This window comes from Danio aesculapii, chromosome 19 (assembly GCF_903798145.1).
Source record: "Danio aesculapii chromosome 19, fDanAes4.1, whole genome shotgun sequence".
Classification (NCBI taxonomy): Eukaryota; Metazoa; Chordata; class Actinopteri; order Cypriniformes; family Danionidae; genus Danio; species Danio aesculapii.
The window spans coordinates 29,095,561-29,112,818 of NC_079453.1; the positions used below are offsets into that span (position 1 = coordinate 29,095,561).

The 17,258-nt window shown below is 38.0% G+C and overlaps 1 protein-coding gene across 1 annotated transcript; it reads right to left on the reverse strand.

Moving 5' to 3' along the window:
- Positions 1-1,459: 1,459 nt before the first annotated feature.
- ube2ql1 (ubiquitin-conjugating enzyme E2Q family-like 1) lies at positions 1,460-16,742 on the reverse strand. Its single transcript, XM_056479388.1, has 2 exons — positions 15,552-16,742; positions 1,460-7,557 (listed from the first exon to the last, which is right to left on the reverse strand). Exons 1-2 carry the CDS (start codon positions 16,257-16,259, stop codon positions 7,426-7,428), a joined length of 840 nt encoding a protein of 279 aa, XP_056335363.1. The 5' UTR covers positions 16,260-16,742; the 3' UTR covers positions 1,460-7,425.
- Between the last annotated feature and the right edge of the window lie 516 nt (positions 16,743-17,258).

Sequence of the window (17,258 nt, forward strand, 5' to 3'; positions counted from 1 at the left end):
TAGGGTTCTCACTCTTTCATGGACACCAAATTCAAGGTCTTTGTAAAGCACTATTTTTTTAATCGAGCACCTTTGTAATTTACACCCTCAGCATATGTAGCGCCATAAAAGTCCTTCCTGTAACATTTCAATTCAAATTTCAATTCAATTCTTTATATTTACATTAAAATGTCACGATGATGTCTTGAATGTCATTTTTAAAAATGTTAACTGTTCTCAATAACTGTGGTAAAGTCATGTTTAAAGAACTTTAATACAATTATTTAAACTCTATACTGGCAATATTCAAATGCGGTTTATCAAGTATTGTTAGAAATTGATTGAAATTTAAGATTTTTTAATTAAGAATTTCTTAGTTTTTTTCATCCAGGCTTTGAAAGTAGCACAGTACAATTGTTGAAATACCACCATAAACTTTAAATCCAGGCACTTTCAAGGACCTAATTGTTTTTCAGTACTTTTCAGGCCTTCAATTCATATGTCTGAAACTCAAGCACTTTTAAGTACTTTCAAGAAGCGTAGAAACCCTTTTACACACACTGTGAAAATGCAAGGGCATCCGCTGAGTAAAACATCTGCCGCAATAGTTGGTGGTTCATTCTGCTGTGGCAACCCCTGATAAATAAGAGAATAAGAAGAAAAATGAATGTAAAAAGGCTGGGTTCCACAAAATTCCTTCATGCTGTCCCAACACAAATGAATTAAGTTAACCTAATTGTTTATACAATTTTAAGTGGTTTGAACATAAAACAATTAAGTTGTCCTAAATAAAACTCAAGAATTGTGTTGATTCAGCTCATTTTAAATAAGTAGTTTGAAGAAGCAGCAAATATAATCTTTCGAGTGTACTTATAAAATGATTGTTACAGAGATTTTAATAATTATTGTATTCCTATTATAATTATGATTCTATACTGCAAAATAATTCATTCTTGCAACATTTAATTATAAATAAAATTCTAGCACATAATAATATTTAATAAGTTTAACTATATAAATATAAGCAATATTTTTAATACAATATTAATTTGTATATGAAGAAATAATTCGAGAATAGCACCGGTTTCTGATTGATCATTACTTTGTTTTAACTGTGCTAAAACCCACAATATCAGTAAGAGTTGTTTACTTGGTAAACAGATCACATTCAGCACCCAGTAGCAGATCATTATTCCTGTTGCATAGCAATGAGAGGAGGGAGGGGCTTTTAAATGAAAGATATAAATGAACACAGTCGTTATATTGTAACTTAATTACCATGACAAGCGCGATGAATTCTCTAAATGTGCATACGGTCTTAATGAGGGGAAATGTGGACGAGTGGCTTTCTGGAGAGAAGCCGGTGTTATCATTCACCGTCACGGGTGATTCGATATCCTCAAACGCACTGGGCGGAACAGAAAAACCGCATGCTCCAAAGCAGAGATCCTAGAGAGCAAAGAAGACAAACACCAAGTGCTTCCAGGGTGGAATCAGCCTACAGCCTTTATTGCACATTCCTGTTTGGTTTTGCTCTGACCACATCCTGGCATGATGTTTACGCAGTGCAGAAAACACATTGTCTTGTAGTTTTTACCTTTCACCCCGTGAAAGCCTGAGATCACTACATATACCAGACTCCTTTCAATCCAGGTACATATATTAATATTTTTTTTCCATTTATTTTCTTTCTCTTTTTATCATCAGTGACAATGCCTGCAACATGCTTCAAAATCTTCATTTTGGCAAACTACAAATAAATTAAAACACATTCATAGAACACAATTTGACATTTAAGGACATTAATAAAGAAAAACCAGGACAAACGGAACGAACCCAAAAGTACAAAGAAGCGGCTTCTGCTCTTTTTCGTTACTTTCTTGCATTTTTGAAAAAACGAAACCCAAAAACGAAAAGGAAAATGAAAACAAGTTAGCTAGCTAACAATCACAGACCACATGCAGATATAATACAACAGAATCATCTCATTCGTTTGGACGATCAACTCTGTTAGTTAGTTTCTGCAAACTACGGCGCTAAACTATATCACAAAATTATGCTTTAAACCAGAAAACATCCAATTTCGCGATATTTTCGACTGGTTATAGTAAGTCCTTGGTATAGTATCTCCTCTCACTAAATAGGAAAACACACGACCACTTCTCAGTAATGTCCGAACAAGAGACTGGAGAAGACCAAATGCACTTCAGTAGTGATAAGAGACACCATCTGCGATCACACAGAAATCTGCAATAAGCCACCCACACCAGGGTTTACGCATGTTTTTTTGTTTGTTTGTTTGTTTTTTTTTACAATCGCTGCATTGATACGAACATGAAATACAAGTTCTCCAGTGATCAGCATTAATTTCATTTCCTATGAACACCACTGCATACAGCAAAATTAGTGTTTGCCACTTTTCATAGCACTCCATTTATTATAATGGATAACCTTAATATTAATAACACAAAAACTACTAGACAGAAATAAATATCAATAACAGATCATTAAACAGTGTTGTTTCCCCCATCATCTTCCTTCAGGGCATCAGAATTTGTGGTTTTATCATTTACACAGCAGTGTCCTTGTCTTTTTTCTTCTCCTTTTTTGTTCAAATGCCGTATTAATTAGCAGCTTCTCATGTGACATTTGAAACCGTCAGTGATAGCAGAGAGTCTTTCTACTGAGAGCGCAGCAGTTACACACAGGAAAACACACAAGGAAATGGTGACAAAGTACATTAAGCTTTTGGCACATGCTGTTTCCATGTCTGAAGAAGATTACCCTTGAAATATTGTGTATATCAACATGGAAATTAGATTATTTTCAACCTCGACGTGTTGTTTTTTAAGCAGTAGTTCACTCAAATGAAGTCAAATGTGTAAGGCTTTCTTTCAACAAGAAGCAAACTGTTGTTCTTCTCTGTGTAATGACATTCAGTGTAGATCAAAGCTGTCATGTTTTAAAATGACAAAATATTATGATAAAATCATACTCATAATCTCATGTCTGCCATATTACAGTCTTCTGAAGTCATATGATCATTTTGGGTGGCCTACAAACAAGGGATTTTAAACTAAAAGCATTCAGGGTTTATCATATCAGCAGTTATAATGATGTCAAAACAACATTGACATCATTCATTTTTCTTTGGCTTAGTACCTTATTTATCAGGGGTCGCCACAGCGGAATGAACTGCCAAGTATTCTGGCATATGTTTTACGCAGTGGATGCCCTTTCAGCCGCAACCCATTACTGGGAAACACCCATACACAGTAATTTACACACTCTCATACACTACGGCCAATTTTGTTTACCCGATTCACCTATACCGCATGTCTTTGGGCTGTGGGCCAAACCGGAGCTCCCAGAGAAAACCCACATGAGCACGGGGAGAACATGCAAACTCCACACAGAAACGCCAACTGGTACAGCCAGGACACAAACCAGCGACCTTCTTGCTGTGAGGCGACAGTGGTAACCACTAAGCCAATGTGCCACCCACGCTGACATCAAACACTGTAAAAAATGCCGGGTTCCACACAATTCTTTCATGTTGTCCCAAATCGATTAAGTTAGCTTAAGTGGACTGAATATAAAACAATTAAGTTGTCCCAAAAAATGTAAGAATTGTGTTGTTTCAAATCACTTTTAGTAGGTTGAACAAGCAGCAAAAGTCATTGTTTGAGTGAATGTGGCTCCAGACTTTAATGGTGGAAGATAGACTGTCTTAGTCCTTTACTTTGTGTACATTTATATGACAATGTACAAAAAAAGTAATTGCCAAAATGACCCCGGTCAGACCCGTGTTGAAGAGTTGTGCATGATAATAATAGTACTAAATAAATGTTAAATAAAGCGCCTTTAAAACTGCTGATGGTAGACTCCACACATAATATGCATGTGCATTCTGTTTATAGGGTAGCTGAGAGAGCTTAACATGATGCAATTTAAGAAAACACATGCAATAACAAAAAACGCCAGCAAATTGAAAAAAGATCTTCATCAGTTTGACAGCACACGTGCTGCAAATCATCACAACGTAAACACATAAAAAAAAAAAACGCGAAAATAAAACTCAATGTATTCCCACAATGAAAACAATTTACAAAAAACGCTGCATTTTCTCACAACACAAAAAGAACGGAACACAACGGAAATGATTCAAAAGGACCCAAAAACGTGACAAATGCCGCTGTGCCATAACTATTGCTCAGTGAAGTTGTAACACCTCATTCACACGAGGTGTCAGTGTCAACGCTTCCCATTCACTTTGAATAGGTGACATCAGGCGTTGCCGAACTGCATTGTGGATCCGTCGGCGCCGCTTCAGTGGCGTTGCTCGCTGCAGAAATTGGGAACTTCTCAACTTTTCAAGAGCCAACGGACGCGTCAGCCAATCAGATTGCTTTATGCAAATACACCAGCTTAGCCATGTTGATTGTGGACTAATTTCATTGGCTGACGCTGCTATCACGATCACATCATCCTCAATTTCAGACACGCCCTCTGTCAAGCGTTGGCCCATGTGAATCGGGCGTATGTGATCTTTGAAGGGTGAGTTTTTGCTTGTTTATTTTAATATCCTGATTCCCGTTTCTTTAGAATTTATTAGCCTAAATAACCATACCATAAATAGCAGGGTCTGTCATGTTTTAGGGTCTCCTTGAAGCATTTCAGTTATGTTGTGAGAAAATGCAGCGAGTTTTTGTTAAATGTTTGCATTGTGTGAAAATGCAGAGCGTTTTATTAATTGTTTGCGTTGTGTGAAAATGCAGTGTTTTTTTTAAAAATGTGTTTACATTGTGACGATTTGCTGATGAACTGATGAAGATCTTTTCTCAATTCGCTGGCGTTTTTTGTAATAGCACGAGTTTTCTTAAATTGCAGCACGTTAAGCTCTCTCGGCCACCGTAGGTTTAGCAAATTTTTATTTTCGTAGTTTAGATAAGTGTTTCTCAACCACGTTCCTTGAGGACCACCAGCTCTGCATATTTTACATGTCTCTTTAACCAAACACACCTGATCCAGATCATCAGTTCATTAGCAGAGACTGAAAGACCAGTAATGGGTGCGACAGACAAAGAAGACATCTAAAACATGCAGTGTTGGTGGTCCTCCAGGACCATGGTTGAGAAACACTGGTTTAGATGATAAAAAATTTGTTTGCATTTTCAGAAATGGCCAAAATACAGAAAATATTTTCAGTTTTTAGTTTAGTGTTATGTAAACACCCCTTTAAATTTAGATCTTTCCTCATATTAAATACTCATATGCCTTCAGAAAAGACTGACAATTGAGAATGACAATTTAATGGAAAAAGAGCAGCCACTACACACTTTTCCAATTGCGTTTCAATGACTAAAGATAGCCATACACACTTGAAACAGCACTACGTTTAAGAAACGTTTCTGACAGAATGAACATTTTTGTGCAAATTCCTCCTCTAACAGGCCTTATATAATTTCGACTCCTCGACTACATTTGTATTTCACAAACACACCGTGTGGAGAGCACCATGGGTAGGGTGGGATCTAAAACAAACAGAGCTTCTTCTGCATCTCACCGCTCACAAGATGCAGTCGAGCTGTTCCAGATTCACGCTGACATTTGAAGGAGAAGTCAATAAACATCAAGGCGTGGAGCTGTGTCTCTCGGAGAGCATCAATCAGGCAACTAAACGAGCCGCCCTCATTCCTCAAGGTTCCTGAACAAAGGAATCGCCCCCTCAGCGTCTCTCTCTTCACCTCTGTCCTTCTTCATCTGCCTCTTGTCAAAGTCATAACGGAGCTTCGCGCGCTGATTTACGCAGCCGTGAGATCTTGCATCCCGTGCTGTCAGCCATTTTGTCCTGTTTACCGATGTTCTAGTATAGTATTGATCAAGCACACGGCACAGTGATGCAGAGTCAGTGCAGGGTGGAGGAATCAGGCCCGCAACCACAAGCATATCGATCGATGACGAGCCCAAATAGTACAAGCGAATCAACACAATTAATTTTTGATCATGTTTGGAGCATCGGTGTGTGAAGGTACTAAGATACTGCAATATTCTAACATGAGGTTGGGTCTGCTTGGTCGGCAATGTCCTGTTGTTCAGAGCTCTGTAGGGACTGATGCCATGGTGAACGCAAACATCACCATGTCTGTCACATGCCTCTCTCTATCTCTCGCCAATGCCAAGATCCCACTGGGACGCTGACATTCACTAATGCCATCTGGTATCTAAACCATTAGAATTAAGAGCTTTTGGTCTTCTCCGAAAACAAATAATAAAACAAATCAACAGAGGTGGTTTATGCCTTTTTTTGTTTGTTTTGTTTTTTAAAATCTTGGACCTCTGTATTAGCGACGAAGGCTTGCACGTCAATCCAATTTTTGGATTGAGAGTCTGCCATTTTGTAAGTGATGAAATCTGGTGTTTGTTCAGACTGTGTTGTGGAAATCCAGTGCGACGCCAGACAACCAAGAGCAGCTGTCAATGTGGAACGAGAGGATGGAAAACTGGGAATTTTTCCTCTGCTCGTGTCTATCATGTGGTGGTGCTAGACTCGCAAGAGGCATTTTTACGCATCCATGCATATACTGCTGACTTGTGCACTCATTTACACAGTCACATGGTTTGCTATGTGAGGAGAAATGAACTGAAAATTGATTTGGATCTTAAAATTTTAAACCACATTGATGTGAATTTTTCTTCAGTTCAGCGTTCAAAACTGTAATTGAATTTGAATGGGATATGCCTAAAAAATCAGATATTTGCTGCCTGTCTGAACAAAGCCCTAGAGTATTTTTTTTTTCTCCATTGGAAATCAATCACCATCTACGCAACACAGTGATGTCTAAATTTCGCCACGCGCACAGAGGAAAAGAAAGAGCACAGCTCTACATAAATTACAATCATCAAGTTGCATCCAACCGTGAAAAACAGCACAGCCAATGAGGAGGAAACCAGCAAAACTGAACCTCGAATGTAGTGTGATGATCTGCTTATCTATTAAGTGTTAACAAAGTCATTTGCATGTAAATGGGAGGCAGGTCTGATGCTGTTCAGCGCAAGTCATTGTCAGCTATTAAAAGAACGAGGGATAGATGGTGGAGAAAAGAAGCAAGACAGACAGACAGTATATAGAGGGAGGATTGGTGCACATTTAATTTAGCTTGGAGCCTCAGTCGTATCCGGAGTCTTTAGCTGTATGTAGCTGCAGTGACGGCCACTCATGAGTAATTGTGATGTCGCAGCGAGTGTTCGGTCCATGGCACCTCGATGAAGAAGAGTGAAGGACGGAATGATGCTGAATGTGCCACGTTGATGTGTGAGATATGACGCGCTAGCTTTTGTTGTTGTTTTTGTTTTGTTTTTTTGTCGTAGTTAAGTTTGATGATGAAAAAGAAGAAAACCCAACTGAAAAACGCCATGTCGGGATTGCCATCGAAGATGCTGACATCAGCCGTCGGACACGGGAGGAGAGACCCAGCCGTACTTCTCATGGGTCTTGACAAGACTCTTAAAGGTTGCTTCAGCTTCCTTGCGACTAAAGGCCTTCTTAGACTTGCCTGCTTTCCTGCAGATGCGACCCTACAGAGAAAACACAATGTTTGAAAGACTTAATACTTTCTACTAGTTAAGTGAATACCAAAATGAATTAATAATGGAATAACGGAAATAGAGTTGTTAGAAGAGACATCAAAGCATATTGTATAATGGCTTGTTGACACCAAGAGTGATTACTTTTAACTATTACACAGCTGTCTGGAATACTTGATTATGATTGGTCAGTCCCGACATTTCAAGGTATGTTATTCCGAGACAACAACTGCTGAAACTAGTAACACAGGTGCATCCGGGTACATCCTGACCATCAGTGAATACTTTCATTACACTCTATTAAATCTTTAGAACAATTCTCAGAACTATTAGATTTAATATGATGGTTATTATCTTTGTTGTAAATGTGGCTTAATACTTATGAGCATACAACAAATTGCTGAATATTTACAATTTTACAATAAGATTGTATTAGTTAATGTATTTACTAACATGAACATTTGTTCATTCATTCATTCATTTTTTCTTCAGCTTAGTCCCTTTATTCATCAGAGGTCGCCACAACGGAATGAACTGCCAACTTTACCCAGCATATGTTTTACACAGTACTGGGAAACATCTGTACACTTTCATATGCAAACACTCATACACTATGGCCAATTTTGTTTATTCAATTCACCTATACACGTGTCTTTGGACTGTGGGAGAAACCGGAGCACCTAGAGGAAACCCACGCAAACACGGGAAGACATGCAAACTCCACACAGAAATGCCAACTGACCCAGATGGGCCTCGAATCAGCGACCTTCTTGCTGTGAGGCCACAATGCTAATCACAGAGTCACCACTTTAATGTTAGATAATGAAATTAGTAACTAGATCCATAGACGGATCTTATCTTCCATTTCATGTCGGCTTTAAAGAAGCACTCCAAACTTTTTTAAAGCCTTGAGTACATTAGAATTTGTTTAACCTGAATGACTCTTGACTCAGTGCTTTTAGCTTCTCTATAGGTCTATCCTAAACACGCAACCATTAAAATGTCAATTTCTTCTTGACAATTCATTCACATTCCAAAACTTTGGAAAATGTGCAGTGTAAAAGGGAATTTCACAATTGTAATAGATTGTACATCATTCAACATTCAATTACCAAATATACTTTCTATCCTAATAACTTAATGGGTAATTATGTTAAAATAATATACAGACCAGTTCTATGAGCAAACAACTTTTGTAAAAGTTTGTAGGTTTAAATTCTGAAGAGTGTAATAAAAGAGTGTTTTGGAAATAGGTAAATTTTACAACTCTCATGGATTTAAACTGTTGAGCTTTAGCATTTTTGAATCCATTAAGCCATTTTTTGGGGTCTGGCAGTAGCACTTTAAGCTTAGCTTAGCATACACGATTGGATTGCATTAGACCATCAGCATCCCGCTCCAAATTAAAAAGTTTTGATAATTTTCCTATTTAAAGCTTGACTCTTCATTAGTTACGTTGAGTATGAAAACAGATGAAAAATTAAAAGCAATAATGCTATAAAAAATGTAATATTTATGCAGAATCTACAAATAACTGCACTGCCTAATATCATTAAGGCTGCCACAGCCATGGTATGACAGCAAAATCCCTTCATTACTATTTCAATACTTTTTTTTTTTAATGAGATGCTAATGGTCTAATCTGATTCAATGATTCATGCTAAGCTAAGCTAACATTTCTTCTGCCAAACCTGGACATTGGCTGAATAAATTCAAAATAAGTCTATTTCCAAAAAAGTTGAGTGTTCATCCAATTGAATGTTTAAAAAACGGTTTATAAGTGAGCCATTTCTAAAAAGTCATCTGAGGATTGCTATAAACAATCAAAGAAGCTTTATTCAACCCATCAAAATCAACCTCTGTTTAAGAAGTCAAAGTTGAGTAAAAGCATGTAGGTGTATTGTGACATTAAATTGATTTACCTGTTTTCTTGAGTGTTGTCATAAATTATGTAACTGACATGCAGATGAAGATGTGCGAATGATGGATGGAAATGATTAAATGGTTCTGGTCCTCCATTTTCAGAGGTTTTCTAATTTTCAATTTCAAAGCCGACTGCGCTGAGCTTTGAAGACACAGTAAATCAAGAGACTGTGCTTGATAAAACCTCAGGATGAATTATTTAAACAAGCTTCAAGAGCATTTTAACACCAGGTTCAGCTATTTTGATCGCTGGTAAAGGATAATGGGAATAGATATGATGCAATGATGCATGCAGGATTGCGGCATCCCGCAGTAAAAAAAACGAGTTCTTCCCCTGAAGTGATGGTTTCAAAGTATGAAAAGAGGCAGAAATGCCATGCCCTTTGCTAATGTCTCAAGATGTCTGCCTGTTTGTGAACCCATCAGAAATTACATAAAAGAAAATGTGCAAAAACCAATGAAGCCAATTTTAGGTTATCAGATATATGTATCCAACTGGAAAATGTCTCTCACATAGGTTTGTTTTTGTGAATTGTGGGGACATTACATAGGTTTTCAATTGTTTTGATACTGTACAAACAGTATTTTCCATTGCCTTACCCCATCCCTGTCCCTAAAGCCAACCCTCACAGGAAACTTTACACTTTTACATTTAGAGGGGAAAAAACTAATTCTGTGCTATAAGTGATTATAAGCTATTTGAGAAATGAGAACATTAGCAATGTCCTCATAATTTACCACCATCTTATAATACCTGTCATACCCATGTCATTATAGACATTTGCGTCCTGAAATATCACAAAATGTGCACACACACACACACACACACAAATGTGGGACAATAACAGTGTATTTTTTAAGTTGTTGTGTGACTTAATGGCCAAATGCAAAATTTATCCATTTTTATTTATGAACCATATTGAAAAGTCCCTCTTTAACAGCTTATTTTACATTTTATTTTTTTACAAAATTAATCCCTAATTGATTGAATCATGAAAAGTTAATATTATACCACATTTTTTATAATTACTTTTTTAATTAGGAGGATTGGACCTTGCATTTTTAAGGATTACAATAAAAGCATTTTATTTAGAAAAGACCTGTGCATGAATTTTGTACAACAAAACTAGTGACATGCAAAAGAAACACTGTGTATTTGGACCTAGGTGTTGACTTAAATTTGGTATTTCTATTCTTTGTAGATTAAGCAAATTATAGTGGGTCATCCAAGGCACTTGTATGGCAAAGATAAAAGGTATTTAGAGAAAATACCTCCCTGACTCATGAATCCCTAAGGCCTGTTCTGAGCACAGCCAGTGTGTTAAGGACAAGAGAAACTTTTATTTTTCATTTGGCATGCTCGAAAGGCCAGCCAACAATCAGGATTGACCTTACAAATGAATAGAAGGATTGATGCGACAGTAACAGGCATAGACATCCTTCATGTGCTATATGTAAGAAAGATCATCACTTTTTAAGAACAGCTTGTAATAAAGCAAAAAAAGAGACCTTCACCGACTTCATATATTATTTATTGTATAAAAGCCTGTAGAATGATTTTTATGTAAAGGTCTCCAGAAGCTTTTGTCAGGAATATCAAAAAGGAGTGGCATTTATGCACACTCTGTAATATCTAATTCTTTAATACCTAAATTAATTATACTGTTCAGGATAATACAGTAAGAGCTGTTTTGTACTGTCCATATGTCATATAAAGACAAGGGATCCAATTAAAAAAACAAATATAATCAAACTATCCCAACAGTGTCATTTTAATATCTACAAATTAGGGCTGCACCATATATAATTTCAGCATCGATATAGCAATGTGATCATTCGCAATAGTCACATCGCTAGTATATGTTGAGTCTGAATGATCATGAATGTATCATTTTGCAAGTGTTTTTTGAGGCCTGTGACTGTGTGAGGGGTTTAAAAGCATTCAGGCATAACGAATTGTAAGATTTGTAGCTTTTTAACAGTTGGTAATTAATTTTATTGAATTATATATAAAACAAAGACTATGCAGTATTATTTTACATTTGATTATTCAATTACTGTATACTTGAATACAGTTCGACTCCTCAGGAAAACAATAAAACGCTGTTTTATTTAATTCATATCTTTTCTACATTGAATTTATCTATGCTTGTAGATTGTTTATAATATTTTATGCACTCGCCTAATCATCCTGATCAATCTAAAAGTCTAAATTCTTCCCAAATAGTTATTCAATTCATCTGGTGAAATTGTATTAATATCACAATATATATCGCAGAATAAATAAATATTGTGATGTTAGATTTTTCCAATATCGTGCAGCTCTACTACAAATAACAAGGGGCTTTGATTTCTAAATATAGCCCCTTTAATAACTTAAAGAAACATTACACTTTTTTGTAAATAGGCTCACTTTACAAGTGACCTAGAGTTAAACAGTTGAGTTTTACAATTTCTGAATCCATTCTGCCAATCTCAGAGTCTGGCGGGAACATTTTAGCATAGCTTAGCATAAATCATTGAATCGGATTAGACCATTAGCATCTTGCTCAAAAAAATAAGCTTTATGAGGAATTTTTTTAATAAATCAAGTGAGATGCTAATGGATCCAATGAATTATGCTAAACTAAGTTAAAAGACCCAGAGATTAGCTGAATGGATTCAAAAATGTTAAAACTCAACTGTTTAAGTCGAGAGGGGTTGTAAAATAAGTGGAGTGTTCCTTTAATATGTTGGGGTTTTTTTTAAACACAGAGATGTTATAGGCAGAATGTTCTTTCCAACAAAAAAGTATGTCCAAGCTGCATTAATATCTCTGTCGTATTTTTTTCTTTATTGAATTATATCTCCGCTTGTAAATTGTTTATAATATTTTATGCACTCCCCAATCGATCTAAAATCTAAATTCTTCCCAAATAGTTATTCAATTCATCTGGTTAAATTGAATTAATATTGCAATATATAATAATATACAATATATACAGAATAAATAAATATTGCAATGTTTGATTTTTTCAATATCGTGCAGCCCTACTACAAAAACCAAGGGGCTTTGAATTCTAAATATAGCCCCTTTAATAACTTAAAGAAACACTAAACTTTTTTGTAAACGGGCTAATTTTACAAGTCACCTAGAGTTAAACAGTTGAGGTTTACAATTTTTGCAATCTCAGTGTCTGGCAGGAACATTTTAGCTTAGCTTAGCATAAATCATTGAATCAGATTAGACCATTAGCATCTCGCTGAAAAAAAAAAATGTGTATAGAAAAAATATCTGAACTCTTGAACTAATGGTCTAATTAGATCCAATGAATTATGCTAAGCTAAGTTAAAAGACCCAAAGATTGGCTGAATGGATTCAAAAATGTTAAAACTCAACTGTTTAACTCAAGGGGGGTTGTAAAATATGCCTATTTCCAAAAAAAGGTGGAGTGTTCTTTTAATATGTTGCTGTTGTTTTTTTTAAACAGAGAGATGTTATAGGCAGAATGTACTTTCCAATAGAACAGGACGTCCAAGCAGCATTAAAATCTCTTGGGTTGAACTTCTGTGGGCTCAGCATGCAAAGGACCAGCGTGTAAATATGCCACTACAGGCTACGTATGAGATCTCAAGAACCCAGCATCCACTAAATGAGCAAAAAGGATGTGCTTTCAGATGCCCCAGGACTGAGGTCAGTCTAGTGCCAGTGCTGATGTAAGACAGCAGGGACAGAGAGACCGAAATAGCCGGCTCTTCCCTCAGGCTCTATCAGTCAGGATGAGATCTAATGGCCCAGAAGTAACCGTGTGTGCTCAATCGAGAAGAGCCTGCCTTATCCCCTCAGAATAGCCTGTGATTTTTGGATTAAAAGGAACCAATGGAGCCTTAATTAAGCTTTATTGTGTTTACGGTCTCTCTCGGAAATCGTTTCTCTCACGCTTGAGAGCCATCGGTGGAGGGAGCCGCGTCAATGTTAATCCAGGTTATTCACATCAGCGTTTTCCCTGCAGCATGCTAGCGGCATCACCCATGTCTCCCTGCGCTATTTTGGTTTGGTGCGTATCGAGCACTGCGCTGTACCCGTGTGTAATGCCTGATGGGTAATCCTGTGAATGGAGATCAGTCAATGGTCGTGCTCGGCCTCTGTGAATTCTGGGACACCACAGACGGTAGGGATTATGTAACCAACATGTGCCAGTGTTGCTCTTTGCATCATAGCATCACATGAAGCGTACGCCTGTTTGATGCAGCTTATCGTATCAAGGCAAAAAGGACATGGTATGTAAATTCAACAAAGGCAGGAATATTGTTGGTGATCATTAAAAATGCAGGTGAATTAGACTCTAAATAGGAGGCTTAATGACACCTGACAGTTCCTTTTATTTCCAATTTACGACATCTTGGTAAATGTCTAATACAGTTAGATTGATTTTTATTTTTTTTTCAGACTGCCTGGAGAAAAATCTTTGAAAACTGAAGCTAAATTTTCAAAAAATAAAAAGTGCCATTTAAATGACTGTCAAAGCACATCATGTCCTTACAGAATCAAAAGGAGCATTTTTAATAAACAATTAAACGAATAAGAGAGGAATTATTCGTTTTAAAAGTATTATAACCAAAGGCAATAAACCATGAATGCTCTGCAGCAAAATGTGGCCTGGCATTTCCTCTTATAATACAATAGCTGCATATTAATTGGGGGTCTGTTGTGTCAGCAGCAGCTAAAATGGTAATTACCCCAGAGTGCTTTGGGTCATTTGGGGGAAAAATGGTTATCTAGTCACCACTGCCTCAGGCTCATCATGAATTTAGCATTTAAGAGCTCTTGACAGGTTGAGGTAAGGGTAGATGAACAGGTCTTTTCTCTCAGATTTACAGCTGAGGGTTAATGGCCAGTCTCTAGCTTCATTAAGGATTCTCATCCATTCCCATGACCCACGCTGGTCTTCGCAATCATCCTTAGAACAGGACTATCTTAATGACCGATGTGATCCATCTACAGAGCCCATCTAATCACATTACTAGTCAAGATCCAGACTGCAATATACTCTTAAGAAAAGTGGTTAGAAATAGCAGTAGATTATGGCTTGTAACAATAGCAGAACCATTTCTGGAGCATTTTGCCTTGCAGATCTCAAAAATGTGATTCTGTAGGACAGTATGGTTACAAACTGACCATAAAAATAATACAGAATCCTTATTTTGCACATTTATTTGAAATAACCTATATAACATCATCATGAAACCAATGTTTTGGCTACAATTTTTCAATAGGATATACTGCCTGCTATTGCAATGCAAAAAGATTTTTCTTTGGTACTTTACAAAACCCCATGTGTACCAGTGCTTTAATATACTCAATAGGACTTTGCTTTGCTAAGTTAATGGATGATGCCAATACGCTGACCAGAAGAACCTCTAATGGCACATCAAGGATGTCCACGATCTCCAATAAACAGCCAACTTAAAATAAAGGTTCCATGAAAGCGTTTTCACAGTGATGCTATAGAAGAACCATTTTTGTTCCCTTAAGGAACCTTTCCCTGACCAATTCTTAATAGTTAAACCATTTTTCATAGTGTGAAGAACATGATAAGAAAATGTTTCCACTTTATAGAATTGTAATTATCCTTACATGTAAGTGGTTCTTCGTGGAAGCAGAAATGGCAATTAGGAACCTTTTTTTTGTTTTTGTATAAATGAACAAGGTTTTTTGCTGAAGACAAGTCATCCATAAATGACAATTCGACCCCATGTTGTTCCAAAATAATGGAACACACACACGCACACACCAGCTTCAGCCACCATTTTTACCTTCATTGCATGGTAAAAGATGCAATGATCTCATTTGATCGATTTTTATACAAAACATAAACCATATTTGGGGCAAAATGAAGGTGAGTATGTTCACGGTGTTATAACATTCACGCGCAGTGTACATGTAACTGGCATTATCATATGGACTCGTATTTAATGACTTCATGCGATTCACCTGTACGACGATGCCAAAATGGAGGATGGCTTCAAGAAACATGAGATGTGAGGAAAGCAATGCTGCTATGGCAATAACCCATCCTCACCTGTCCTTTCACCAGACTGGCAGCAAACTGCCTCATCACGGCCTCGACGGTGTATGCGCTCGACCAGCCGCGGGGCGTTAATAACTCCATGCAGATCGCGCCTCCGTCCAGCACGTATCCGTTCTCCAGCCGCGGCGTGAGGACGCGCATGAACGGAGGAGAGAAGGGGAAATTGTCGGGGAAGGTGACATTCAGCAGTATGAACTCGGTGTTGGTCTCCTTCATGTCCTGCCATAGCGCAGAGTCCTTGTCCACCTGATGCAGCTTGACATTCCAGTCAAAGAGGTTATCGTCCGCCAGCTCCACCGTGATGAAGCTGTCGCCGAGCCGACGAATCTCCTGGAGCTCCTTCATCAGCCTCCGCGTCCGCACCTGGGTGCAGTGTTGTCGGTTCGCCGCCGGCGGGAGCATCACGGAGCCGCTCGTCGCCTTGCTGCCCGCCGTTTGCTGCTTCTCTTTCGTGTCCTTGATCGGTTTGTCCTGTTTGACGACTGGTTTGTCCTTGCCGGACACGTCGAAGCGCCTGGCTTTGATTTCGGGCGTGCTGAGGATGTTGTTGGTCTCGTTGCTGGTGTTGCAGTGCTTCGTGTTGTTGTTTTTCTGGTTGCCTTTAGTCCCTTTCAAAGAGCCCTGGTGGTGATGCTTCGGGTCCTCTGTGTCTCGGTCGTGCAGCCGAATGAGTCCGATTTTGCGCAAAAGAGTAGCCATTGTATAGGTTCGCCGTTCGAGGTGGATGTAATGAAGCTCTGAAGATAAACGCCCGCAAAGCAGCCGGTCCTCAATGCATCATTTCCCCTGCGCGAGTGCACTGAAACATAAGAGCGATCATTTAATGCGCATTCCTGCTGCTATAATTCCCTATGAAGCACAGCCGCGGCTGATGCAGGAGGCACGGAAGCGTCGCTCGAAGTCAACCGATATCTGTCGCATGCACACGAGAATAACGGGAGCCGAGCACCTCAGGTCGGTTGGCTTCCGCTGTACCTGGACGGAATGAGTAATCGAGGGTCCTGCACGAGTTATTTTTTTTTCTTCACACCAGTATTCCAACAAATCCCGCCCTTGACCTGATCACCGTTCGCTGGAGTGACTACAGCTATGTGATTGACTTCCAAGCCGTCCAATTAGAGACTGGCAATGGCTGTGAGGCACTCCCACCAGCCTATCCTGTAATAGGAGGAGGAGCTGGTATGGATACTGGTGGATGAGATAAATAAAATAATAATGGTTATTAACCCGTTATTTCCGTGCTCCTGGGAGTACCTTTCCGAACATAATTTATAACAGGTTTATAACAATGTAACTGCCAGATTTTCAAGTCAAAATTACAAATTGAAAAATACTTTTTTGAAGCTTGTCATGTTGCCATGGAAACTAAAACGTCAAATATTGTGTGGAGTTGTAAGGTAGTTAAAAAAAACTCAATTAAAGGAGACAATGGAGTAGGGCTATTCGAGTCCCAAAAATGTCTGATTCCTAGTTCTGGAATCATTATGGACATATTCAGAGACTTTTAAGAGTATTTCGATGTGGGAAAAAGAAAAGGTGGATTAAAATATAAAAACCCTTCATGTAGTGCATCTGTTATCTTTTATATATTGAGTGGAGCTCAAAAACCTGTATAAGGTATTATGTACCTGTATAAGGTACATAACAAAAACCATTTGTGTATCAATGTGTGCATACAAACAAATTGAATTCAACAAA

What these genes read in the sequence shown, in the direction of transcription:
- ube2ql1 (XM_056479388.1), bottom strand. Translation starts at nt 16,259, where the DNA reads ATGGCTACTCTTTTGCGCAAAATCGGACTCATTCGGCTGCACGACCGA. An exon ending in CCAGTCTGGTGAAAGGACAG is followed by an intron (nt 7,558 to 15,551) that starts GTGAGGATGGGT and finishes TTTTCTCTGTAG; the next exon opens with GGTCGCATCTGCAGGAAAGC.